Raw genomic sequence first — 27,294 nt, forward strand, 5'->3', positions numbered from 1 at the left:
TAATGACCCATGTGCAGCTGAGAAAAATGTGTATTCAGCTGTGTTTGGGTGGAACACTCTGTATATGTCCACCAAGTCCATTTGTTTCAAGCTCTTGTTCAGTTCTGTTATTTCTTTGCTAAGTTTTTGTCTGGTTGACCTATCTTTTGGAGATAAAGGGGTGTTAAAATTGTAGTCTTGAATCTCTATATATTGTCTTGCACTAGCAATATGAGAGAAGTGATTGAAATTTCATTTGACTTTCAGATAACGAAGAGCTAAATCATGGGAATGTTATTTAATTAGTGTTGGCACATTACCTCAATATATAAGGGTAAGAGAATTACATTTACTAAGGACTTTGTTATGGACCAGGCACTGTGCTAAATGCTGCTTTATTTATTTCTTTCTATTTACACATCCATAAGACAGGTACTAATCCTAATGCTTATTCTATATAAGGAAACTGAGGCTTAGGGGGTGACTGGTTTGTCCAGAGTCACACAACTAGTGTAGTTTGAGCCTGAAACTCTGGATTTGAAGTTCTTATTTCTTCTGGCCTCTTTGGTCAATAGCATACCTCTGAAATCTGATAATAAAAAGAAGATGATAACAAAGGGATTTTTTTTTAAGATTGAAAAGACAAAGCAAATACACCCTTTAGATTTTTTTTTTTTTTTTTTTTTTTTTGTGGAACTGGGGCTTGAACTCAGGCCCTTGCACTGAAGGGAAGTACTTATTCTACTGAGTGCCAGGGAAGCACTTATTCTACTGAGCCATCTCTCCAGCCCAAATATACCCTTTACATCCCCTCTTTCTTTTCTGCTCCTCAAGGCAGTGCTAGTTAAGGAAAATGGACTTTGCATGCCCGTCTCAGCACAGACATTGTTTTTCTGAGTCAATACCACATGAAGCCAAACATACAATCCGAAGGAGACTCCTGGACCACCGCGCTACCTGCTGCTACAAATCACACCTCCTAGAGAAAGCTGGGGAAAACCTCTGAGGAACAGTGTCAGCCTATGCTGCACCCCGGAATGCAGTGGGCTGGTTCCTGGGTCTGTCCTCACCTGAGAGGCGGCAGAAAGATGATTGGATGAGGAGCCAGGCATGAATGGAACCAGGAAAACAAAGACACCACAAATAAACTTGCAAACCATAAAAAGAGAAAGGCCAGTTTGGACAGGAGGAGAGAAAGACTCAGAACAACAGCAAAAGATGTGAAGCAGGTCCCCACTGGACATACTCCTCTGAATTCTCCTCAGGTTAGAATGCATCAGCCTGCAGGACGGTAGCACCAACCATTTTTCACAGTCTGGCTAAACATAGTTTTGCAGCTAGGCTCCTTGCTTTTGGAAAAATGGTGTCTATGGAAGGAATTTCGTTTTTCACTCTGAGTGCAGGGAATGTTAGACTCGTTCCCAGGAAGCGGTCTTCTACCTTGTACTCAGAGCTTGTATGTAACAACTGTGAAACACATTTTATAGAAGACTCAACTCTGTCCCTCCTAATATATTTATCCCTGTTTTCACAGACTACCTGAACTCACCAACTACATGTGTGTATTCTCAGCTTGAGTGTATGCCGTGTACTCAGGACAGGAGCTTGGGGCATCTTAGGTTCCAATTCTAGTTCTGTCACTAACCAGTAGCTTTGGCATTTGGCAGCTGTAAAAACACTAGAAAAGATCACTGGGTCATCAGTAGAAGTGAGGGTTGTTTTGTTTGTCTAGCTGTTTTTTTTTCTGTAGGCTCAGCCAAGTGGAAATCTCTAATTTTCCTTCTTTTTTATTTATTTGTGTTTTCATTTTGAGACAGGGTTTCACTCTGCAGTTTAAGCTGGCCTGGCCTTAAACTCACTTTGTAGCCCAAGCTGGCCTCAAACTCACAGTGGTCCTCCTGCCTCAGCCTCCCTAGTGCTGTGATTATAGGTGTGCACCACCACACCCAGCAAGTCCTGCTTCTTGTACAGATTCTTACAGGATATGTTTGTTTAACAGTAAGGAAATAGTCTCCTAGATGTCAAAACATCAAAAAATATAAAGAGACCTTCTAACCTCCCCAAAGTCTTGTGAACTACCAAATAATAGGACAGCCCTCATCCTCACTCCCAAGTAAGGATAAATATGAGAATTACTGAGCCCCTCAAAACTGAAAGGAAGTGTCACCATCAACTTGTGACACCCTGTCCTGCCAAAGAGGAGAGCACTGGCACATAGGGGCTTCCTACAACTCCATTAGGCTGTCTCCCTGGAGTCATACCTGAGATCTATTTCTCATTGACAGCAGGATTAGGACTAACATCTGAATATTCTACCACAGCCCTCAGCCTCCTCCTTGTGGTTAAATGGTTTTCTTTCTTTCTTTCTTTTTTTTCTTTTTTTTTTTTTTGTTGCAGAACTGGGGATTGAACTCAGGCCCTTGCACTTGCCAGGGAAGCGCTTATTCCACTGAGGCATTTCCCCAGCCCCCCTTGTGGTTAAATGAATATGCACTGTGTGTGATATGTTACACTCATTTTCTTAAAATTGTATATCACATGCGCCTTTCAACTGAAGCATATATTTTGTTCACATGATATGCTAATACGATACGTATAGCATGCATGTGTGTACGTACATGTGCATGTGTGTGTGTGTGTGTGTGTGTGTGTGTGTGTGTGTGTGTTTACTCTCAGCCCAGCATACTTACCTGTCAGCCAAACAGTGCATCCTCGGAACCCCCCTCTTGTTCCAACCACTTGACCTCTCTTACTCCTGCTTACGTGGTGGGCCTGATAGATTACGTTGGTGGATTTCTGTTGATTTTCCTACAAAACAAGACCAAGAGTGATATTTGGTTAATAAACTACACATTCTTGGGCCAGTCAAATAGTTTAGCAGATTAAAGCGCCTTCAAGCAGGCACAGGGGTCAGGGGTTCGTATCCCTGGGCCTGCTGTGCTGGCCCCACCCCCGGGGGCAAACTGAGACAGGAACTGAGACTGGGCGTGGAGGTGCATGTCTGTAATCCCAGCTCTCAGAGGCTGTAAACAGGCGGGTCACTACGAGTCTGATCTAGTAGTGAGATCCTGAACACCCTGTAGACCCTTCCCTAAAATACAGAAAAGAAAAAAACCAAAACCACCACCACCACCACCAACAAAACCCCCTACACATTCTTTACTGGGTTGAGATAAATCCACCTTAATTCTTTAATTGAAAAGCTGGTATGTAATATCAGTGAAACACATTTAAAAAAGACTCAACTTTGTCCCTACTAATATATATTTTTATTCATTTCTGCAGATTACCCTGGGTCTTTAGCTACATACATATGTTTGTAATTTGGGGGTATTTCAGGGACTTTCTTTATTCTCTTCCTTTATCTTACTGTGAGTTGTACGAATGTCTATTTTCCATGAAATATTTATTTTTCAAGTATTGTATAATATTTCATTGGTTCATTCAATACAAACTTCTTCATAACTAAAATTATAAATGCAATCACAGCTTATATTCATAGTTTCCCACAACTATATCTCCTCTTTTATAGTTGGCAAGCAGAATCATAGTTAATTCTGCCACCTCACAAACAAGCACTGCCTTATTCGGATGCCTGCAATGCTCCTCTGAAATTCTGATTATCGCGGATTATTCTGATGCTACGTGGGAGTTCTGACTGCGTGACGCTTTCAGCCATGTACCTTAGGTGCTGCTCGGAGGAATGCTTTTGTTTCTGTAAATGCATGTTCTCCCCAAGTTTTCAGGGCCTGTACCTAAGACAACACGAATCCTAGGGAGTGCTGGTTGAGCCCATCTCTACGGAGCTGGGAGAAGCCCGGTTCTAGGGTTAAGGGTTACTGTTAAACACCCCAAGAGCGGTGCCAGGGAAGGGTTTGGTCCTGAGCACAGAGCACTACTTCCTCACAAGAAGTACACTTTGCTGCCACTTTCTCTGGCAGTGTGTGGCCTGATTGTTCAAACAGAATCATTCATCAGAAATAAAAGACGATCAGTTTGGAGGCGTGGAGTCTAATTCAAATATCAAATGTCTGTAGTATTTGGTTGTAATAAAATTAGCCTTGTGAAGTAACAATTGGATCCTTTGTCTAAACTCTGTAAGGTAATATGCCTGATAGGGGAAAAAAAAAGATAAAATAAGGCAAATACAGTTTTTGATGGGCTTGTAACAGATGTGTGATTCGAGGCAAAAAAAATCTCATAATCAGGTTAAGTAAACAGATTGGGAACTACCATATATCTCTACAATGTGGTAGTTGAATTTCTAACAATAAATGGAACTCAGATTTCTGAACTGTAAAAATCTACAGGCCTCTTAAGCAATACCCATGTATACACATGGCCAGAGTTAAGAAATCATCATTTTTTAAGGGTTCATCTAATATATTTTATATAGTCCTGCATAACTATCATATTGAGAACTCTTTATTGTTCATCCAGGAGCATACAGTAACTTACTTCTCTTGCCTTTTGAATTATGCTCTTTGTTATTTCCTATATGCTACTTCAGGGGGTATTAAAATATTTCAAGTTTGTAACTAGAAAATCTTACTTTTAGTTTTCAAAGGTATGTTTGCTAAGTATAAAATTCAAAGAGGACAGATCTTTTCTTTCAGTCTTTTAATTAGTCTAGTTTCTTAAGCACTTTTTCTTTCTAATGTGGAATAAGATGCTATTTAATTTTGTTCTTCCATAGCTAATCTTTCTTCTGTATATGCTTTAATGATTTTTTTCTTTACAATAAGTTTTGGACAATTTCATTTTTGTGTATCTTGGTATGATTTTATTTAAACTTCTTGTGCAAAAGGTTCATTTTTCTTCGAAATGTGGTATTATAAATTAAGCTAAATTCAGAAATTTTAAGTCTTTAAATACTTATTGCCTATTCCTTTCTACTTTGAGAATTCTAATTATATGAATATAAGTTTCTTGGTTTTGACACAGTGAACTATTATGACTGGTCTGTAAATTCTTTATTCATTTTTATTTTGGACAATTTTTATTGTTTTATTCTTTATGTTTGTAAATAATTTATTTTCAATTTGCAATCTATTAAAAATAAAATAAAAAAATAAATTTTTTAAAAAACATAAAAAAAAGAAATCATAATTTTTGGAAAAGACTAGAAGATATTTTAAATACAACAAAACTCTGCCTATCCAAGGTCAGCTCACCTTTTGGCCACCGCCTTTGGGAAAACAAAGAGGGCTATGAGGGGGACTACGTGGAGGCTGGGATGAGATGATGGGTGTGGCTGTGCTCTGTAAATGCTGATGGCCTCAGCAGGCGTGGATGCCGGGGACCGGTACTCACTGGCTAGCCTTAACCACAGAGGCTAGAGCCAGATGGTGGGATAGGGTAAATGGCTTCAAAATGAGAGGCCAAGAGCTTTCTGGGGGCATAGGAGAACCAGAACACACCACCGGGGCAGGTCTGCTGCTGAGGTACAGCTCACCCTGGGGTAGTTAACAGGAGTGGGCATTACTGGGGCCAAGGTGAAAGTGACTGAAAACACAATGGGATGTACCTAATGCCTGCAAAAGCACACAGTATGTCAGGACCATGGGAGTCCAAGGTCTCGGAGTAGTAGAGACATAGTACAGAGTGGGGACAGGTTATGTTATGAAATCCACGAAACAGTCTACCAGGCTCATGGCTGAACCAGTCTCCAGAAGGCCTTCTGCATGCTCTGGGTCAAATGCACTGCATGGTTCAAAAATAACATTTAATTTTCCCGTTTCTCTATTTGCTTTGCCATTTTTACTTTCTTGTACCGCCAAACTCAAATATCAAGTCCAACTTCATCTGTTCTTTCATTGAACTTTGAGTATTTATTGATCTCTTACTACAAGTCAGGGCAAACTTCAAAAGCAGAAATACCTGGAATGGGCTGGGGAGATAGACAGCTTGGCAGCCTAAGTGCCTGCCTGCCAAGCACAGGACCCAGGTTCAATCCCTAGTACCGCACGCTGTACCAGCTCTGGAGCCCTGGGTACTCTGTGCGGGCCACCAAAACCAGGCGTTTTGGTGCATGCTTGTAATCTCAATGCTGGGAAGGCTGAGACAGGAGGATCACTATAAGGCTGAGCCGTGTAGGGAGACCCTGTACAAAATAAAAAAAGATTTAAAAAAAAAAGAATGTTCTTAGCAACTCCATTTGGAGGGGAAAAAAAAAAAAATCAAAACCAGACACAACTAACTATCCATAAGTAAGTTACTCCCCAAGGAGAACCCAAAGTAGAACAAAATCAAACTCTAGAAGACTCATAAAATAGATCAATGCATGGCAGTCAAAGGGAATGGACCAAAGACACATGCAGCACGGATGGCAATGAGTGGGAAAAGACCACCCCAATCCAAGGAAGCCTTGCGGAAAAGCTATGCATGTATGATCCCATCTACAGGAAACCTCCAAATAGGGAAAATGAGTCTCCCATGCCAGAACGGCAGCTGCTCAGGGCTGAGGGTGATTCCCTATGTCCTGATAAGAGTTTGAACAAACAGGCACTTTCATTTGTTGACCTTCCTGCAGGTATACTTCAGAGATGTATTTTATTATGCCACACCTTTCCCTCACACACAAAATGAGCTATCATAAAAAATAAGCAAACAAGTAAATATTAAATAAGATTTTAATAGTGTGTGGTAGTGCAGGCCTGTAAACCCAGAACCTGGGAGACTGAGACAGAAGGATTGTGAGTCCAAGGTCAGACCAGAGCACCCAGTGAAGGTGAAAACAAAAAAATACAAACTAAAGCAATTTCACATGCTGCAAGTGTCCTATTAAACACTGCTGTTTTTATGGAAAAGACTGATGTCAACCACATAGTATGTTAGGCTGGGGTTCCTCTGCTCAGTTGCGTCCTGAACCCCATCAAAGCTTAAGATGTCTACAGAGATGGCTTTCTTTCATCTTTTGGCTATATTTTATTCTTTCAGGCAGAGATCCAGAATAAACTCTAGGCTCTGTTATTCTTTTGTAAGAACATGTTGCGATTTTGTTAAGTGCCATCCAACAAGTTTTTCACTTTTAAAAATAGTCCCCAAATCCTCACGAGACATTACTCCAAGAAGTACCACAGCTGCAGCTTTGGCATACAGATTTTCTATGTCTAGAAATGCTTGAGTGTATGAAGTGCTTTCGGCCGGCCATGTACTTGGCTCTCTTGGTTTATAAAATATTTTCCTTCCTATTTAATTCACAGTCATCCTTGATATTTCACTAAAGGCAAACAAATAAAATAAAAGCAGATGTTTTGAATATTTGAACTACACAGGGGTGGGGCAGCCAAACACTTTTTGCTGAAGGTTCTCACTTACTGAAAGAGAAGATGGTGGTTTTCAATGCTTTGGAAAGTGACCGTTGGGATGAAAGATTCCCCCTATAGAAAATAGAACATCTTACAAGAAAAACTGCCTGCATCCTCGTGCGTGCAGAGGAGCCCAAAGACATCCTCAGCACTCTTCGAACTCTGCCACGGAGCAGGAAGTGGCCCAGAAGCCACGAAGTTGGTGGCACACTTCTATTTTTTTTTTTTTTTTTTCGGAGCTGGGGATTGAACTCAGGCCCTTGTGCTTGCCAGGCAAGTACTTATTCTACTGAGCTATCCCCCCAGCCAGTGGCACACTTCTATGCTGCATTCCCAAGAAAGAACTTACAGAAGTCCCTACTTTCCCCATCTCTGGCCCAGAAAACCTCCTTCCAGCATGCACTGCAGTGGCCTGCGCATGGGTTCTGGAATTATTCAAACTTAGATTTTAAGCCTATTTTGTAGCCTCCTGGATCTGTGACCCAGGGTGATTTATTAATAGAGAAATCTCTATTTCTTTCTCTGAAGAATGGATATATGAATACTTGGCTCTGGGTTACTGAAAAGATTAGATAATTATCTATATCAAATACCGGAGAAATTACCAGATGCATGGGAGCATGTTGAATCTAATGGCACAAGGTGGCATTTACTGTAGAAATGATGGCAGTCTCAGGTCTGAATCATTCGGATGGAGCGGGGCTATCGGGGATTAGGCTCTCTCAGGCATGTCTGGGGAGGCAGGACTCGAGGTCAGATCAAACAGTGCACCGGCAGCACTTGGTGTGAGGTGATGAGCCTTGGCCTCCTACAGGTGTTGCAGTTGTTGTGGCCACTGGCGCTCAGCTGGGAAACACTCCACACCATGTCACACAGGTTTGATGCTTCCTGATTGTTCCCCAAACTTACTGCCTTGTCATGAGTACTTTACTACTAAGAAAGAGAATACCTTTGCCCCAGTTCAGCTCATGTGCTCATTAGCGTCTGGAGCCTGTCAAGTGGGCCTGGGTTGGAATGTCTCCCTGCAGGACCCACCCTGCTTCCCATGGGTGGAGCAGGAAGAAGCACACCATGGAGGCTTCTGGAGCAAGGGTACGGCACCTCCGGTCATGGTAGACTTTGCGTGTCTAGAAGAGAATAACGTGCGGAAAAGGGTTCGGATGATTTCATGGTAAGTAGGGTGGGGCATCCCCAGAGCCGAATCCAACCTGAATGTCACAGTAAGGCAGATCACGATGGAGAACCCTGAAGGAACCCACAAGTTGGAAACTACATGTGAGGGTGATTCCCCAGTGCACAAAGGTTTCTTTTGAGTTATATGTATCACTCTCTGTCCACTTGTTATTGCTTCTCAGCCAGCACAAAGACCCGCTCATGGTGCTGTGCAGGCAGGCTTGGGTCCAGCAGAGGAAATCCTAGGGACCCAGGCAATAAGGGTCCAAGCGGGAGTGTTGCCGGTGGAAAGACTTTATATGGGAAGAGTTCATGAAGAAAGGCTCAACAGGATTTGTAGATAATTAGACAGGAAGGAGACAGCGAATCCTCTGCCATGTAGAGTCCTTTCAGGACCAAGTTAAATTCCAAAAATTAATTTGGAAACTAGTTATTTGGTCCTTGAAAAGTTTTGTCATTAAGAACTTGTTTCCATAAGGATATGTTTTAAAAACAGTTTAATAATGTGGCAGGAACATGGCAACTCCAGTATAATCCTGAAATCTATATTCCTCCTGGCTTCTCTGTCTTTCTCAGTGCAAATGTGCGGCCTCCCCCTCCAAAGCACCGCTGATGGCTTCGGGGCCAGGTGTAAGGACAGTGACATCTGCACTACGTAAGCCTTTCTCCTGGAGGTCCTGGAAAGCAACTCCATACATGTGTGCCTTGCTTCCCAGCCTGGTATCTAAGGTCCACCACTGCAGGGTGTATTACCCTCGGAATCTGTATTTTCTCCTCCCAGACACAGAACATCTGTTCCAGGCAGCAGGCCTAGTCATGCTTTCCTGAGCACAGACTGTGCATTCTGATTCTGTAATTTTCTCATTCAGCTCTTCCCATCTGGAGATTTTTCCATGTCCTCAACTACATCCACAACATTGCCAGTGTGCCAAACAGCACAGACCTTGTAGGCTCAAGTGGCCTTTGACACCTCTCCCTTGAACTCCTGCAGGTATTATACCTGTGCCGTTTTGCTGGATGTTTTAGATTTATGCTCTATATTTTATTTTTATTTATTTTTTAAAAATAATTGTATTGAGAAACAAATAGCAGTGAGACAGTTTCAAAACCGATTACTAGCACAGTTTCAATAATTAATACATTGCATATTGTTGTCTTAGTGGTTATTTATTATACAAGATGCAGACATGATATCCTGTCCACAAACACCATTAGAACAAATCTTTCTATTCATTGAATTAAGAGAATGCAGCTGTGTATCTATTCTATTTTGAATATACAGATACCAAAAGGTCCTTCATTTGTATCCCCATTTTTTGTTTAGTTTTGTCAGAGAAGGGTATTCCATTGTCACTTAAATATTGCAGGTGCGTGAATTCAGCAAAATATTCCAATATAATCTAGTAGTCCATAATAATAGTGGGTTTTCCGTAGGACTGGCAATGTCAGAAGTTGTTGACTTGAGCCTTTTACAGCTCAGCATATTAATATGGCTTTACTTTTTTTTTTTTTTTTTTTTTTTTTGGCAGAACCAGGGATTGGAATACCTAAGCTAGCCAAGCGCTTATTCTTCTGAGCCATCTCCCTGGCCCGATATGGCTTTATACTTTTATATATATACTTTATACTTTTTTCGTTTTAATACTTTTCTGCTGGATGGTTAAGACCAAGATAAAGCAAGACCTATATAACAAGAAATGTAACTTCTGTACCTGCTAAGGTCAGTCAAATCCCCTCAGGATTTACTCTGAAAGTCTGTACCACAGTTTGTAGTTCGTTTGTCAGTGTCAGTCATATGGATGAGTCACAGCCATTGCTTGACCAATTGCTCTCTATGAAAGCCTGAGAGAATGTTTTCTCTCCATGTGACTCTCTTTAGGCACACTCTACATCATTGATCATTTTCCTCTGTGGCACCATATAGACTGAAATTTTAGGCTTTAAACTTCATTGTCAACCCTGTCTGTCAGGGGTACAGGTTATACAGCTTTGAGTGTCTTACAGGGCCATGCTTAAAGAAACTAACATGAGGGGCTGGAGAGATGGCTCAGTGGTCTAAAGCACCTACTTAGAACAAGCTTGGCAAAGCATCAGGGACCGCGGTTCAATCCCCCAGCACCACATGCCAGCCAGCCCCGCCCCCTGGTGGGCTGAGCTGGCCACACACACACACACACCTCTCTCTCTCTCTCTCTCTCTCTCTCTCTCTCTCTCTCTCTCAAATAAATAAAAAAAAAATTTGGGCTGGAGAGATGGCTCAGTGGTCTAAAGCACCTACTTGGAACAAGCTTGGCAATGCACAGGGACTGCGGTTCGATCCCCCAGCACCACATGCCAGCCAGCCCCACCCCCTGATGGGCTGAGCTGGCCACACACACATGTGCGCGCGCGCACACACACACACACACACACACAAATAAATGATAAAAAAAAAGGTAAAAAAAAATAAAAGATTGCATAAAAAAAAAAAAAGAAACTAACATGAGATTTTGAAGCACAACAACTTAGAGGAAGTTCAAATGTTGGCTCAACAAGAACCTTGAACAGATTAAGCCTAAACTTTCTTTCTTTTTTTTTTATGGTACTGGGGATTGAACTCAGGACCTTGTGCTTGCCAGGCAAATGCCTATTCTACTGAGCTATTTCCCTGGACCCTAACCTAAACTCTCCAAATCTTGGAACATTGTGGTGTTGTAATTCTTGCTAATTATTACAAACACAAAAAAGAAGTGGACGTGTGGAGAGCTTTGATTTTATCAGGATTCAGTACCTGCTTATTAAATGAATAATAGAAATTTAAAAATATTTTGTTGTTTGACTAATATAGATACCTTTAAACAAGCTCTAGATTTCATCTGTTCAGGGGCCTGGGAGATGGCTCAGTAGAATAAGCGCTGCCCTGGCAAGCACAAGGGCCTGAGTTCAATAGCCAGTTCTTCGGAAAAAAAAAAAAAAAAAAAAAAAAGTAAAATCTGAAATATAAGAATGACTCAATGTGAGTACAGTATATAATGAATTCAGTAGAAAAAAAAAAAAAAAAAAAAAAAAAAATTGAGGTCCCAGGACTAGCATTAAATGCTTCAATTGTAACCCCATAAGCAAGGCCATTCTCTATCTTAACCATAACAAAATATGATTTAGCTAATAATATACAACCTGCATTTCAAATTTCCCCAATAATCCTCATCAGTTCATATGCTTTAGTTCCAATATTCAATCAAGTAACATGCTCCAAACCTTGGTTATAGCCACTTTTATGCCATGTGCTATTGTCTTCTTAAATATGATGCCTGCTGTGATGGGTATCTTTACACACCTCACCCAGAACACAGTCCCCATCCCACCCCCACCCCCGAGTACAAATGCTAAAAAAGAACAGAACTCCTATTCACTAGTGCATTTGTAAAAGAGTTGAAATCTGCCTCAAGAACTGTGCATAGGGCCAGGGAGATAGCTCAGTAGAATAAGCACTTACCTGGCAAGTGCAAGGGCCTGAGTTCAATCCCCAGTTCCACCAAAACAAAAAACAAGAAACTGTGCATAGTTAGTGATTGTAATTCTGTTGAGTTTTCCATACTCTGTGAGACTCAACTAAGCGCCTGTTGGTGTGGAAATCAACGTCAGCACCTAATCCCAAGTAAACGATTGAATGGGACATTTACATAACACATTATTTGAACATACTGAGTACTTCCTCTAGTCTATTACTTCACTATATTCCTCCCACAAATATAAACAAGTACTCCAAAGTCAGCCAACACAAATATATGCTATTATCAAATTAAAAAGTTTTCTATCATGGGATGGCCTGAAATTACCATTCTAAAACCTTTTCATCCAAAGAGAAGGGCTAAGGGTGTAGTTCAAAGACAGAGCCCTTGTCTAGCATGGCTGAGTCTCTGGATTTGACTTCTAGCACTGCAAAAATAAAAAGACGAAATGACAGCAAAAGTCTAGCCAATGCAAATGTTGCCACTGTGTCTGTGATAGGTCTCTGTGTTAAACTGACTGGGTGACTTATAGAGAAACTAAACTGACTTCTCACAGTAATGGGGGCTGAGGAGCTCAACATCAAAGTGCTGGCCTCTGGCAGGGGCCTACAGCTGGGTCATCCACAGTGGAAGGTGAAGGCCATAGACATGGCTTTTATAACAGTGTTGTCACAGTTCTGCCTTCAGAACTCCCACTAGACACCCTGGTTCACACCACTCCCAGGCTTTATCTGCTGTCCTAGCGTATGAATCTCAATCTCTTATCATCAGATATCCAGTGCCTACTAGCCACGTCCCACCTCCAGGCCACTAAGACTCAGTCTGATCAAGACGGAATTCAGCTTCCTGTCATCACCCCTTGCCACTCACCCCGAATTCTTCACCCCTGGCCTCAAACTGGCAGCAATCTCCTGCCTTAGCCTTGCAAGTGCTGGGGTCAGGGATCTACATCTGGCTCTTCCTTCCACTCTTCCCCCTCCCACTCCTCTTCCTTCCTCCTTTTTTCTTCTGGAATCAATCTATCATGAAAACCGTTCCAAAACAGTGAGTACTTCTCAACTCATTCTGCTGCTGTTAGTTAATTATTCCTAGGAACTTCCTTGACACCCTTCACCCTGAATACCCTGACTCTTATGGGACCATGCTATCCCCTGGCACGAGAATACATGTCCTCAGGTTAAAGTCCCTGTGGCTTGTAGAGTAACATCCAAAACTTCACATTGGGACCATTGGCATATTTTCCACTTTACTTACCACTATTTTCAACTGTTCCACAAACTCCAGGGTCCTGTCCAAAACAAGCTAATCCCTTTTCGCACTTTAAGGGCTTCTCCTGAATTAGTCTTGTTCAGAATGTTCTTTGTACTTGTTTACTCAGTCACCTAGCAAGGTGTTGCCTGCACATTGCTGTGAGACTTGGCTAATCTTCCAACACAGACTCACCAACTTCCTCATTTGATTCCACAGGATCCTGTTTGCATTGATCAATGGTTTCACCAATTTATTCAACTGTAAGATTCTCCAACATCACTTGAAGTTACAGATTCCCAGGGTCTTCCCCAAGAACTTCTAATTCAACTGGCCTGAGGTAGGGCTTATGAAACTATAGTTTGTTTTGTTGCCCTTGTTGGTTTTTAGAAATTCCTCAGGCAATTTTATTGCTTAAACAAATTTAGGGGATACTAACCAATTCTACAGAGCTTATCAGGAATTTAATAGCTCACAACCCTAATTTATTTGGTGACATACTTGCCTACTTCACCAGACAGGACCTGCTCTACTCACACTTGTCTTTGAATACATATGCCTGGAATGCTGTGGGGATTTAATATAAATTTACATAAATTTAAAGTTTAGTGACGGAATGCTAAATGTTTTCAATCAAATGAATATTAAATGTCTGCAATATTTCATAAATTTCATTGGTTATTTGAGTGCTGTCATATAAAAGGTGGAGAGCCAGGTGTTGGGATGCTCTTGAAAGAAAATGAGTGCCACTATGAGAGGACTGTTTTGTTTTCTGAAGACATATCTTGGGCTCTAGAAAATGTTCACCTTGTTTACCCCATGACATTTCTTTATTCTGAGACATTATCTAGCCCAGATGCCTTGGTGGATCCTTCCCTCCACACAGATCACCTGGTCCCCGCTGGGGGTTCTAAGCCTTTGGTGTGACATTTCCTTTCTCACCTCTCATCTCTGGCACCCCACTTGTTCAGCCTTCCCTTGAGGGAGCTCCTGCATATTTCCATCTCATTTCTCACCACTCCCCATCTTCACGTTCTGTACCCTCAGTCTGACCCCAGAAACTGCCAAAGGCCAAGTGCTTCCTTGCTTCTGGATCTAGGTACATGCCAATCTTCTTTTTGTTATTTAGTTGATAAATGAGTAATAATAACCATGTGGCTCAAACACACACACACACACACACACACACACACACACACACACACACACAGATATATGGAAGACCCTGCTTCCTCTCCTGCTTATCACTCCAGTATCCATTCTTCCCATCTTTGGAAATACATAATCATTTCTATGAAGATTCCTGTATCCTGTTTCCTTGTACAAATAGAAGTAAACTTTCCACACTATTAGAAAGTCTTCCCAGCTCTCTACTGGTGAATATTTTTATATCAGTGCAGAGTATTTTCTTAGTCATTTTACCCTGGCATAATGTTCCATTGTATATATATAATGACATACTTAACTACTTCCTTTTGATAAAGAGTCCCAATCTTTTACTATTACAACAGTATTGCAATTAATAATCTTACACTTGGTTTTTCATGTGTGAAAATGTATATATGGGATTACTAGGACAGTCAGTGTGGGCACTTGTAAGATTGATGGACAAAAACAAATTGTCTTCCATGGTAGATTATGCCAATCTATACTCCCATCAGCAAGAGCAGGTTGTTCTGCATTCCCACTGATATTGCCACAGACTATTTTATCAAGACTTGCCAATAAGATAGATGAACATAGTATTTCATGGAAGTTTTAGTTTAAATTTCTACTATGAATGATATTGCACATCTTTTTTAAAAAAATGTACTTAGTACAGGGTCTATAGGGTCTCACTACACAGATCAGACTCGTAGTGATCCTCCTTTTTTCAGCCTCCCAAATGCTGGGATTACAGGCATGCACCACCACACCCAGTCTCAGTTGCCCAGCTCAGCACGTCCTGGGGGTAGGGCCAGCACGGCATACTGGGGATCAAAGCCTGGTCTCTGGGTTTGCCTAAGCAGGGGCTTTAATCTGCTGAGCTAGGACTGTTTGTATTTCCTTTTTTTTCTTATGATTTATACAAGGTTTTTATATACTAGGTAATCGTCTCATTGGATCTTTGTTCCTTAATATGTAAATGATTTTGTTTATGACTTTATTTATGGTGCTGCTCATCATACAATTGTTGCATTTCTAAACATACAGTAAAATTTATCAATCCTTTCATTCAGTTTCAACCCCAATTTTCTGGTTGTTCTGCTTGGAGATAACTAGTTAGGTTGAATGTGGGTACTACTTCAAGTAAGAAAAACTCATTTATGTTGGGCAATCTTACAAGGAAGTCTAAATAAGAAAGTGTTTGGAGTTTTGTTCTCTAAAATTCATATAGTTCTTCAAGCTTTTCCTCTGAAGAAGATAGAAAATACATAATCTCAATTATAAATGGTATACTAATAATTTGGAATCCTGACATGATGACCCTATATTATATTAATTTATTTGCATTTTATCATTATATTTGAGAAATAATAAATTCCGTATGCCTGAGTTTTACACTGGAAATTTTATATATTGATTGACCATTGTATTTAATGACCTTATGCATGAAAGTAACATAATGAGTTATAAATTCCTTAGTTGAGAAATATAGATCAAACTTAATGTATATATATATGTGTGTGTATATATATTTTTTCTTTGAGTCTGAGTCTTTCTGTGTAATCCAGGTTTACCTTCAACTCTCTCTGTAGCCCAGGTTGGCCTCAAATTCAAAATCTTCCTGCTTTAGCCTCTCAGGTGTTGGAATTATTAGTGTGTACACCCTACTTGGATAGCACCTACAGCAACTCTTTCTTTATAACAAAGTTCCAGGTTATATCTGACTAGTGCACATTCATTCTTGATCAATTTCAATCCTGTCAAAAATAAGGGAATTAAAGACACACAATTTATGTGATTAGAACCTTAGAATACACTATGAATGCTCAGTAGGGCAATTTAAATTAGATAATCAAAATAATTATGTTATTATGTCAGGTGCTGTGATGTACACCTTTAATCTCAGCTGTTTGGGAGGCTGAGGCAGGATATGAGCTGGATAATTGATAGAGACTTTATTTCAAAAGACCAAAAAATAATGAAAAGTGATGTGGAAGTAGCTTAGTGAGGAGGCCTTGAATTTGATCTGTAGTACAAAAGAAAAAAAAAAACAAGAAAAAAAAGCATACACCAATAAATTTCTTTTTAAAAAGAACATTGATTCAGCTAACATAAATGCTCAATCTTCTAGTCTGTCATCACTTTTTTAAGTAAAAGCAACCCATTTAGTCCCGAAGTCTTTTCTTCAGTGTCTTAATCTAGTAAATAAATTAATCGTTTAAAATTCCCAAGAAGATAGTATTAGTTGCATTATCTTTTCTAGAATAGGAGATTGTATTCCTACCTAGTCTATAAGAACTGTCATCTTCTGCACTTCTCTTATTCATTTGATTATATATTTTAAAAACATTCATTGGCCACTCCTGGCAAAGACATTGCTGTGGACACAGTGACATAAGGCTGTGACTCCTGAGGCCACCTCCAAGTCAAACCATCACACCAGAAGTTCTTAGTATTTATTATTGAAGTTGCACCAAGGAAATACTGATAACCTAGCTGGAACTGTCATAACAAATAAAAATCAGTCTGCCCCATGCAACCTTTGGAATATACTTACACATGCCCATGCACGCACATGTGTGCACGTGCACACACACACACACACACACACACACACACATTATTCGTTTTTTGAAGTTTAAACAACTTGTGTTTTATCTAGCCTCCTACTAAGGGTTTACTTCTCAGAAAATATGCCTGTACCTTGCATTCATTAAGTGCATAGATTACTTAAACACTGAAGATGTTTCTCTCTGTGTCTTCCTCTTTTCTGTACTCCATTGATAAAATTCTTTCTTTAGGAGCTATTGCCAAAGGAATATCCTTCTTCTCTGGTATTGGGAGTATTTTTGCTGGTACTGGGGATTGAACTCAGGACCTTGTGCTTGCCAGGAAGGCACTTATGCTGCTGAGTCATATCCCCAACTCTTTCTCTGGTGTTAATCTTATTTGGTTTCCCATTTTTTCGTGCTAAAAGCAATTGCATTATGGAAGAACAACATGTGCCATCTCTAGAGTCTACAGTTGTACAACTAGTAGTTTTGCAATTCCAGTCATAATAATTTTTCAGTTTAGAGATTTTTTTTTAAATCAGGACATAATATTCTACATTAGAAACATTTAGGGGTTCCACACATTACCTCTAACTGAGGTTTGAGCTGGTTTTTGGCTAGGAGGTGGGTTCAATGGGATACAGAATCCTGGAAGGTGAGTAAGATGCAAGGAGGGCTTTTTTCAACAATGGGGGCTGAGGGAAGTAATTTCAGACTCCAGAAGGACTCAGTTCAGATGTTCTAAACAGCTCCACCCAGGCCAGGGAAAATATGTGGTCGCACAGCCCCTGCCTGGCAAGCTCAAGGTCCTGAGTTCTGGTCCTGGTATCAAAAACCCAGCTGCACCCTCCCTGTCTGTTAACCAATGAGTAAAAGTACCCATTACTTACTCATGTTTAGTTGGCCATTCCCCTGCCAGCTGGCTCAGCTCACTAATTCCACAATGAGAAGCAGTGTGAGGTGGAAAAGGACAAAGTTCTACACAGGACAGACAATCCACCCATTTAACATTTATAAAATGCCCTATGTATATACAACTATGTTTTTCATTTAAAACAACTTCCATCCAGGCTCTAAATCTGCCAAAATTACTGTGATTCTGCAAAGCTAGAAACAAGGCATATGATTTGCTTTCTTGGGCTAGAAAATATCTAGTGTCTGATGGAGGCCACATCTTCTCTTGTCAGCACACCAAAGCAATATGTTGGCTGACCTAGCAAACCTCCATAGTGTTCAAATATGGCCAGGGAATGTCAGAGAGCAGAGTGCTTCTTGTTGCTACTGGAATTTGGAATGTATGGCCCTGTTTCTTGTTTTGTTTTGTTTGTTTGTTTGTTTTTTTGGCAAAACCAGCGATTGAACTCAGGCCCCTTGCCCTTGCCAGGAAAGCACTTATTCTACTGAGCCATCTCCCTGGCCCCAGGTGACCCTGTTTTTTTGCCCTAAATTTCTACCCAAGGACAGCCCAGGACTGGCCTTCCATAAGCATCTGATATTGCATTCCTGACAGAGCTGGGAAAACTGTCCTTCTTTTTTCACATAAATCTGCAGCCTCTACTTAAATGTTTCTTTGGATGCAACATCAAGAGGCATGCATTTGTGAAATTTTATGAATGACAAAATATGAGTTGACGTTCTATTCCTATGAACATGACAAGGCTCTATACAGAAAAAAAAAACAAAACAGTTGAAAAGAAAGGAAACTAAACAAAAACATAGTTCTCAGACTTCTCTCTACCCCATATAGCAAAACTGGAGCCTAAATAGTAAGAGGCAATGACACAGCAGCAAGCACAAGCCTAAAGCTCACCTCTCAGGAGGCAATTCCATTTGAATATTCTTTTGAAAGGGAGGAGTGCGGGTGGAGGACACAGCCAGAGCCCGTAAGGGGTTTCCTGGGGTTCAGACAGGTTAAGTGAGCTAGGAGGCCACCTGGGGAAGCCTTAACCCCAAACACAGAAAACCTGATAAGGGAACAAAGCTGTGGTCTCAAGGGAAGTGATGAGTTTTTTGACCTGAGTTGTCTCCCAGTCCAGCTCCTGAAGCCTCACACTCGAATCCCTCAGAAAGAGAAAGACAGCACTAGCTCAAAGAACTACCTTCCTAAGAGCTCAGCGACAAAAGGGTGAGGGTAGAGAGTAAGATTACCAGGGCCCAGGACTTACTGACCACCGCTGGGGACCTCAGGTCCTCTGTTTAAAGCTGCTTGCATCCCCATTTGCCCTTTCTGCCAAAATGGATGGAGTAACAGGACCTAAAACATAAGGTCATTATCAATATTCAAAGACACCCAAATGCCCGTCCGTAATATGCTGGGTCAATAAACATGGTGTCTATAAAATAGACTCCTGTGTGGCAGTAAGAATGGATAAAGGCGAGCATCACGTGGCTTTCAGGATGGGCCTACAAACTGTGTGAAGAGAAGACAGTCATAGGAGATCAAGGACTACAGGGTTCCATTTGTATAAAGCTCAAAAACAGGATAAGCCAACATTCTGGAGTGTTCAGAGACAGGTCAGACATCCTGAATGGCTGTGCTCTGGACACATTGCATTGTGCATGGGACCTAACATGAGTAGATATGAGCTGCTCCCTGGGGACTTAGGAGAAAAACATTAGGAGGTTGGGGCGGCAGCCTGAAAATATGGTTTAACTTTACAACTACAGCAAAGACACCACAGTCTAATTATGTTGTTTAACCTCCTTAACCCTGCTCCTCTTCCTGCTTTCATGCATACATGCACATGGAACGAGACTACTGTAGGGACTACCCACTGAGTCCTGCTAAAAATCTAGCTATTGAAGGGGAAGATTAGCATTTAAAAATCAAAATATGTTTAACCTGGTAAGATGGCTTCAATCATTAAAATCACTCTGCAACTCTTTATTTTGCTGTATTTTGTTAAAATACATGAAGCTATTATCAATATTCGAAGACACCCAACTGTCCATCCATGATAGGGCTGGGTCAATAAACATGGTGTCTGCAAAATAGATTCCTATACGGCAGTAAGAATGGACAAAGGCAAGCACAAAGGTGTATTTATAGATTCAGAAAGGCAAAGCAAGCTACATATCAATTCTGTTTTTTTCTAGTATGCCATAATATTTCATCTGGATAAATGGAAGAAGGTTAAAAAGCTATCTGTGAACCTGATGCTCATGTATTTAAACATTTGCATATCCCCACAGAAGAAAATGCTCTTTCAAGTAGTTATGCAGGATCATCATGCAACAGCCTTGCATGTTAATGAAAATTTACACCATGGAGCTGCTTGCTTCTTCTCAGGTGCTGGCAGCCCAGGGAACACAAGGTGTGGGCTGGGGAGATGGCTCAGTAGAATAAACACTTCCCTGGCAGGTACAAGGGTCTGACTTCAATCCCTGGTTCTGCAAAAATAAAAAACAAAACAAAAACCACAAGGCATAGCCCTTTGGACATGTGCTGGGCCATACCACTGAACTGAAGCTTGAAACATACCTGAGATGCCCGCGGGTCTTGGCCTAGTTCATCTGTGAGCAGCAAAACAACCTGAAATGCTCTGCACTACTCTCAGAATCTGTGGGTAAGCACAAAGGACACTTAAAAACGTAGCACTCTCTTTCCCCCTAGTATTGGAGAAGAGAGGACTCCAACATTTTGCGGGTGGCAGTTCTTTGTTGTGCGATTGCATGAGTTGTGACAAAAGTCTCTTAATATCATCAAGGGGAAAAATAACCCCAGTATTTATTTATTTATTTATTTATTTGGTTGTTACAGTGTCTCACTACAAAGCTTGAGCTTGTAGTGATCCTCCTGTTTTCAGCCTCCCCAGCACTAAGATTACTGGTGTGTGCCACTATGCCTGGACTCTGTGGCCGGCTCAGTGCAGCCTGGGGGTGGGGCTGGCGCAGCATGTTGTTCCAGGGATCAAACTGTGGTCCCTGCACTTGCTGCTGAGCTGTCTCTACAGCCCCTCACCTGTTTAGAACCACTTGTTCAGCAATGAGAATGAACAAATTCCAGCCACTCACAAACAATATCAATGACTCACACAAACATAACTTTGAGCAATACAAGCTATATACACAGAAGTGTGTAATGCAGAATTCCATTTATAATGAGTTCAAAACTGGAAAAGTTAATCAAAATGGTTACTTAGAAGGAGACTGTGACTGGAAGGGGTGTCTGGGATTCAAGAAGCATCTTGTTTCCTTTCTATTTTATATAATGTATGTATTATACTTGAATGAAAAATTCAATTTTTCTATTATATATATTATATGTGAATAAAAAAATTTAAGATGTGGGTTACTGCCGTTGCAAAAACAGAAGGCATTCAAGGTGATACAGGAGAGGCTCAACACCTTTCTAACAGGACGCTGATTCATCCTGCCGTGGACCTCCGCGGCCCTCTGGGCCACCCGCAATGTCAGACAGAAATCCAGTGTGCTCTGCTGATGAATGGAAGCTTGTTTCTGTGCTTCTTCGTTATCCAGGTGCCAGGGCCAGGCAAGTGCCCCCACCCCAATTTCCAGTTGACACTTACAAAGCACAGACTTAAAATTGATTTCACGGGGGAAATAGCAAGAGTGAGGTCAAACAAAGGAAGGCTTACTTTGATGCTAGAGAAAATCATGGTTCCAGTTGCCAAATTTGAGAGTAACAAGTCCCCCTTTAGTGTCACCAGTGCCTAAGATGATGTTGCTGGCAACTACAGTTGTTACAATCGTGGAGAATGAGTGGTGCAGATCATTCACGTTCTCACTGTCAGTTGGGATCCCTCCTCTCTTTGGGTTTCTTGTCCTTGCAGACAAAGGACCAGATATAGAGCAGAGTTTATGATGATGGTGCCCTTTGATCAAGGCCGAGTTAGGTGACCCTGATCCGGCCTAATAATCAAGCCAATGAATACACTCTCCATATAACTCCGCTAAAAACCTCAAAGGATCAGGAGTTTCTTTTAGCTTTTAAACTCCACATGTCCTTATATGTATATACATGTAAATGTTTATGAATAAACAAGAGATCAATATACAATCTTAAATTTCTTGTCATATAGTGGATGTTGTTACCTTATAAAGAATTACGGATAGTTCTCCAGTGGGTAGTTCATTGTACAAAGTTTTGAAATCATGTATCCTAGGGCAATGCGGATAATCCACAAGAACTAGCCAGAGTGTCCTCGCTGGTTCTATATAGAGCTAGTGAAAGAGCTTGGCATTATATTCCTGCCTGTTTCACATCCATCCCAGTTACCAGGCACTAAGCCATTCGATTTCTCATCGATTTCTCACTTTTTTTGTCTCAAATTATCCTGAATTTTATTTCTCATTTCCGAGAGCTATATAGGGGAAATAAAGAGAAAAGAAACATTTTAACTGCATATATATGGGTTTTTTAAATTAAAATAGTTGTAACCAAATTCACTTCAAAATAAAATAGAAAAAAAAGTAAAATAAAGCAGCTATCAAAAAAACCCACCTGTAAATCAGAAAACCTGTCATTAATTTAAGAATTGCCATAGGCTTAAGTCATCTAATATTTTTCAGTCTAAACATAATGACTTTTGGTTTTTATTTACTAAACTAAGAATAATCTCTTCTATGAAGACAAGTGCTATTTAAGGCAACTTGTTATTATTCTTTAAATCTAGTGGGATAAAGTTGATCAAAACCTGATGATCAGGGCTGGGGAGACAGCTTGGTTGCCTAAGATCCTGGGTACCCCATGCCATTTGGGCCCCTGAAATGGGGGCGTAGTGGTGCACATCTATAATCTCAGTGCTGGGGAGACTGAGACAGAAGGATCACTATGAGTCCGAACTGCGTAGCAAGACCTTGTATTAAAAAAAAATTAAATAAAAAACCCTGATGATCAGACAAGTTAAGCAAGAAGTCTATTAAGTTAGATGGGAAGGTACAAAAATTACACGTTTATTTGATTCACTTTGGGTAATTTCAGGCAGCAAGTATGAAACATAAATGGGTAATTTTTTTTTTTTTTTTTTTTTTGGGTACTGGGAATCGAACTCAGGACCTTGTGCTTACCAGGCAGGTGCTTACGCTACTGAGCTATCTCTCCAGCCCAGTGGGTAATATTTTTTGCCTGTGTTTTTTCCTAGACATTCTGGAATAACATGTGGAACTTTTATTTATTTATTTATTTATTTATTTATTATTTTTTTGCGGTACTGGGGATTGAACTCAGGGCCTTGTGCTTGCCAGGAAAGTGCTTATGCTACTAAGCTATCTCTCTGGCCCCTAAGAACTACTTTTTTTTAAGGGAAGGGTCTACAGAGTGTACAGGATCTCACTACTAGGTCGGACTCGTAGTGACCGGCCTGTTTACAGTCTCCTGAGAGCTGGGATTACAGGCTCGCACCACCATGCCCAGTCTCAATTGCCCCAGGGGCGGAACCAGCACGGAAGGCCTGGGGATCAAACCCCCGTCCCCTGGGCCTGCTTGCAGGCGCTTTAATCCGCTGAGTTATTTGGCTGGCCCTTTATGCTGGTGGAATTCTTCCAACGAGGTCCTTGATAGTCAAATCTATCAAATGCGACAAGGGAATTCTCTTGGATTTATTCCCATTGTAACTTTCAAGGGTCAACAGTGAGGTCTGGAGACTTTCAGCATCAAGAATGAGACGTTACTGACTGGAGCCACTCTGAGCTGTTGTACAGGAAAGAGGCGGATCTACAGAGACTGTCACAGCAGGCAAAACCCGCTGGCTAAGAAAAAATGCTCTCTAGGTTTTTTCAGCAAGCTGTCTGCTTGTCAGATAATTATAAAACAAGACAAGAAGACCTAGTTTTTAAATGTTTCAGCTGGAATATTTAGTTTTAAATATTCTATGAGTAATGTAGGAACCATAAATTTTGCATTAGCTTGTAAATAGCCTAATATTTTAGAGAAGAGAAAATTGGAAAGGGCAGACAGCATTCTTTGGTAGAGAAAACCCCTCTGCTACTGACTAGCCGGCAGCCCTTGGGCAGGTACCCGTGCCCCTGCTTTACAGGAAGAGATCAGGTGAGGCTGCAGCATCAAGTCAGGCTGAACTGAGGAGCCTCCTCGTTGGCTTCTGACCACCGCCCTTCATCCAGCAACCAAATGCTCTGGGAGCGGGTTCCCGGCATCAGTATTTTGGGAAGCTTGGCGGAGTGGAAAAACACAGAACCCCATAATCTCTAAGGATCCTATCCAGATTTCAGTAAATTAAGAGAAGCATTCATAGTTAAAGGCCATCATGAGACCTAATTTTAAAAAAAGTATAGTTTAAGCCAAGAAAAATATTTTATGGCAATATACACACTCTATGTGTTATGGGAGAAAGAGATAACACACACCATACCAGCCATTGCCAACGCTATGACTAAGAGGGCAGTGTAAATCACTTCTTATGAGAGATTCACTTGAATGGGGCCTTACATAAATAAACAAACCCTGTAAACAGCTTGTTATCCTGAAACTTTAGCCAGCAGGGCATGAGTTCTTAAACTGCAGATCTTAGTGTGGTCCTTATAAGGGGAACCGATGAACCACGTGAAACTGTATGTACAATATGTGTCTGTTTATGCATGTGTCTCTGTGTGTGTGTGTGTGTGTGTGTGCGTGGCTGTGTGCCTGTGTGTATGTGTATATGCATGTGTGTGTGTGTGTGCCTGTGTATACATGCATGTGTGTATGTCTGTATGTGTACATGCATGTGTGTGTATGTTTGCACAGATGTAGTTTAGCCTTTTTTAAGTCATGAAACTTCTCAGTACCCTATGAAGCCTTTCTCAGAAAAAAGTTTTTATTTTATATTTATTTATTTATTTATTTTTTGCAGAACTAGGGATTGAACTCAGGCCCTTGTGCTTGCCAAGCAAGTGCTTATTTTACTGAGCTATCTCCCTGGTCCCCCAAAAATGTTTTTTTTAATACATGAAACACAAAGAATTGCCAAAAAAGAATTATAATTGTCAAGATGGTTTTAAAAAATTACAGCACAGTAATAAAAAACATTTGTTTACTACCTTTAAATAACAAGTTCTAGCTCGAAGGGTAGACAGCTATAATGACAATCTTACCTCTGTAGTAATGAAGAGCAAAGGTATTTTGCAATACCTGCAACAAAATATAGTAATGTGAAACAAAAGCATTGGTGGCTTTTATTGGTACATAGTCACAGTACAGCTAATATTACTGTTTGTTCCCTTGGTTCATAACTGAAGGAAGTATTACATTTCTGTCTTAAGTATAAAACTTTTCCCACCATCTTACTGGGCAGCCTGACTGAATTTCTCTAGATTTCAGCTCTGGTGCATGTATTTACCATCTTGAAGGTTTTTTTTTTTTTTTTAAATAAGACTCCGTGAAGGGTCAAAAATCAAAGCAGGAAACCCTCAGCGAGCACATACTTCATGGGCTCATTCTGGGTCTGCAGACACAGAGCCCTGGCTAGACCCAAAGCAAAAGGCCAAAGGTAAATAGTCCTCCAAGGAAGGACAGGAATGGGAAGCTCTGTGAAGTTCTATAACTGAAATGCAAATGCTTTTTATTAGTACTTTTATATTTCTAATGTTCTGCAAAACTCTATAATGACTTACAAGATACATTAAGCATAGTAAATGCTCATGAATCAGAAGTGGATGAGAAGGGGGCTGGGGAGAAAGCTCAGTAGAATAAGTGCTTGCCTAGCAAGCACAGGGTTGTGAGTTCAATCCCTGGTACCCCCCACCCACCCACCCCCAAAAAAGGAGTGGATGAGAACGAGAAAAAGAAAAAGAGAAGAGAAAACAACCTACAGGCACAGAATGAAGCAGTACTCAGCATATCCAGTAGGGATATAAAAACCAGATGCACACCACTGCTTCACTTCTTCGCAGTCAGGTGGGCATCCTAGAGAAGTACGGCCTGTAAGGCTCAGTTAAATGATTATTTGGGAAACAAAACAGCTCAAAAAAATATAAACTTCCTGGTACCAAGATGAGACAGAAATTTCCCCCATAATTCTTTATAAAGAAAATTATTTGGCTCTTTATCAAGATAATATTATCAATAATGAACAATAATCTCTAAAATATCATTTTAATAGAGATCATATGCGTCCCACAGAACTTTTAAAAAATTATTCTTTAAACCAACAATGCCAGTGCAGTAAACAAGTCAGTGGGGGGTCACAAAGGGCAGTGAGGAACTTGGCATTAAAACTCAGAGACATGCCAACAAGCAGTGGCCTTGGTATCAGAACTGGCATCATCTATGCCAGGTGGCTATGAGCTTTGCTTGAAGGGTCAGAGAGCACCAGGTTCTAGTTTTGCAGGCTTCTCACTCTATCAAGAGTGCCCCTTCTTGCTGTGTAATAAAGTGGGTATCATGTGTACCAATAAGCTTTCTTTGTAGACGTTGAAATTAGAATTTCCTATTCTTTGCACATCTTGAAATATCATGATTTCTTTGATTCCCCCTCCCCAATCTTTTAAAATTGTAAGAACCACTCTTAGCTTATAGGCTTGCCAAAGCGAGCAGTAGACTACATGTGAGCCCCAGAATTTAAGTTGCTCACTGTGGGTCTATAGGAGAAGGTTGCCCTGACATCTCCTTGACTCTGGTACCCTTATCTTTCCTATCTATTTCATGTTTTTTTTTTTTTTTCTGTATTTTAGGGAAGGGTCTACAGGGTGTTCAGGGTCTCACTACTAGATTGGACTCATAGTGATCCGCCTGTTTACAGCCCGCCAAGAGCTGGGATTACAGGTGTGTGCTACCACGCCCTGTCTCAATTGCCGTCTCAGCGCACCCTGGTGGCAGGACTGGCATGGCAGGCCTAGGGATAGAACCCCTGGCCCCTGCACCTGCTTGCAGGTGCTTTAATCTTTATTTGGCCAGCTCTTATGTTCATGTTTTAAAGGTAGTAACTATTTCTTCATTTTATCTGCAAGTAGTAAACATAAGGTCAACCATGATGATATACAGACAGAAAACTTTACAGAAACTTTCTATTCCATAGAAATAAGGATGCAATTCAGGATGAATTTGCAGCAAAGAAATAATTTAACTCCAATTGTCCTCACTAAAATAAACATACATACATAAGAAAAGCGTAGAAGAACTTGAGTATACAACTTTTGTATTCAAGCACCCTTTGTTAGCCAGGCCCTGGCACACTGCAATCCCAGCATCCTGAGAGGCTGAGGCAAGTGATCGGGAAATTCAACCTCAGCCTAGAAAATGCCCGGGATGTAACAGTGCAGAGGTCCTGGGTTCAGTCTTCAGTACTGGGGGGAATATCGTGTGTCATCTAGTTCATCTGTTGTAACATTTACATCTCTAGGTCTCCAAATGAAAAAGTGGCCAGATCATGTTTCACAACACAATTAATTGGTGCAATCCCAGTAAGGGAGATTCTGCTCCAATGTCATCCACTATCA

General features: G+C 40.8%; 1 protein-coding gene across 2 annotated transcripts in view; it reads right to left on the reverse strand.

Annotated features, from left to right (window-relative positions):
• Positions 1–27,294, reverse strand: part of Papss2 (3'-phosphoadenosine 5'-phosphosulfate synthase 2) — an 82,221-nt gene that overhangs the window by 38,621 nt on the left and 16,306 nt on the right. For both annotated transcript variants that reach the window (XM_023716158.1, XM_023716157.1), the window contains exon 2: positions 2,670–2,787. In XM_023716158.1, coding sequence (XP_023571926.1) covers positions 2,670–2,787 — 118 coding nt within the window. The remainder of the gene's footprint in view (positions 1–2,669; positions 2,788–27,294) is intronic.

Source organism: Octodon degus, unplaced genomic scaffold (genome assembly GCF_000260255.1).
Source record: "Octodon degus isolate 3935 unplaced genomic scaffold, OctDeg1.0 scaffold00046, whole genome shotgun sequence".
Classification (NCBI taxonomy): domain Eukaryota; kingdom Metazoa; phylum Chordata; class Mammalia; order Rodentia; family Octodontidae; genus Octodon; species Octodon degus.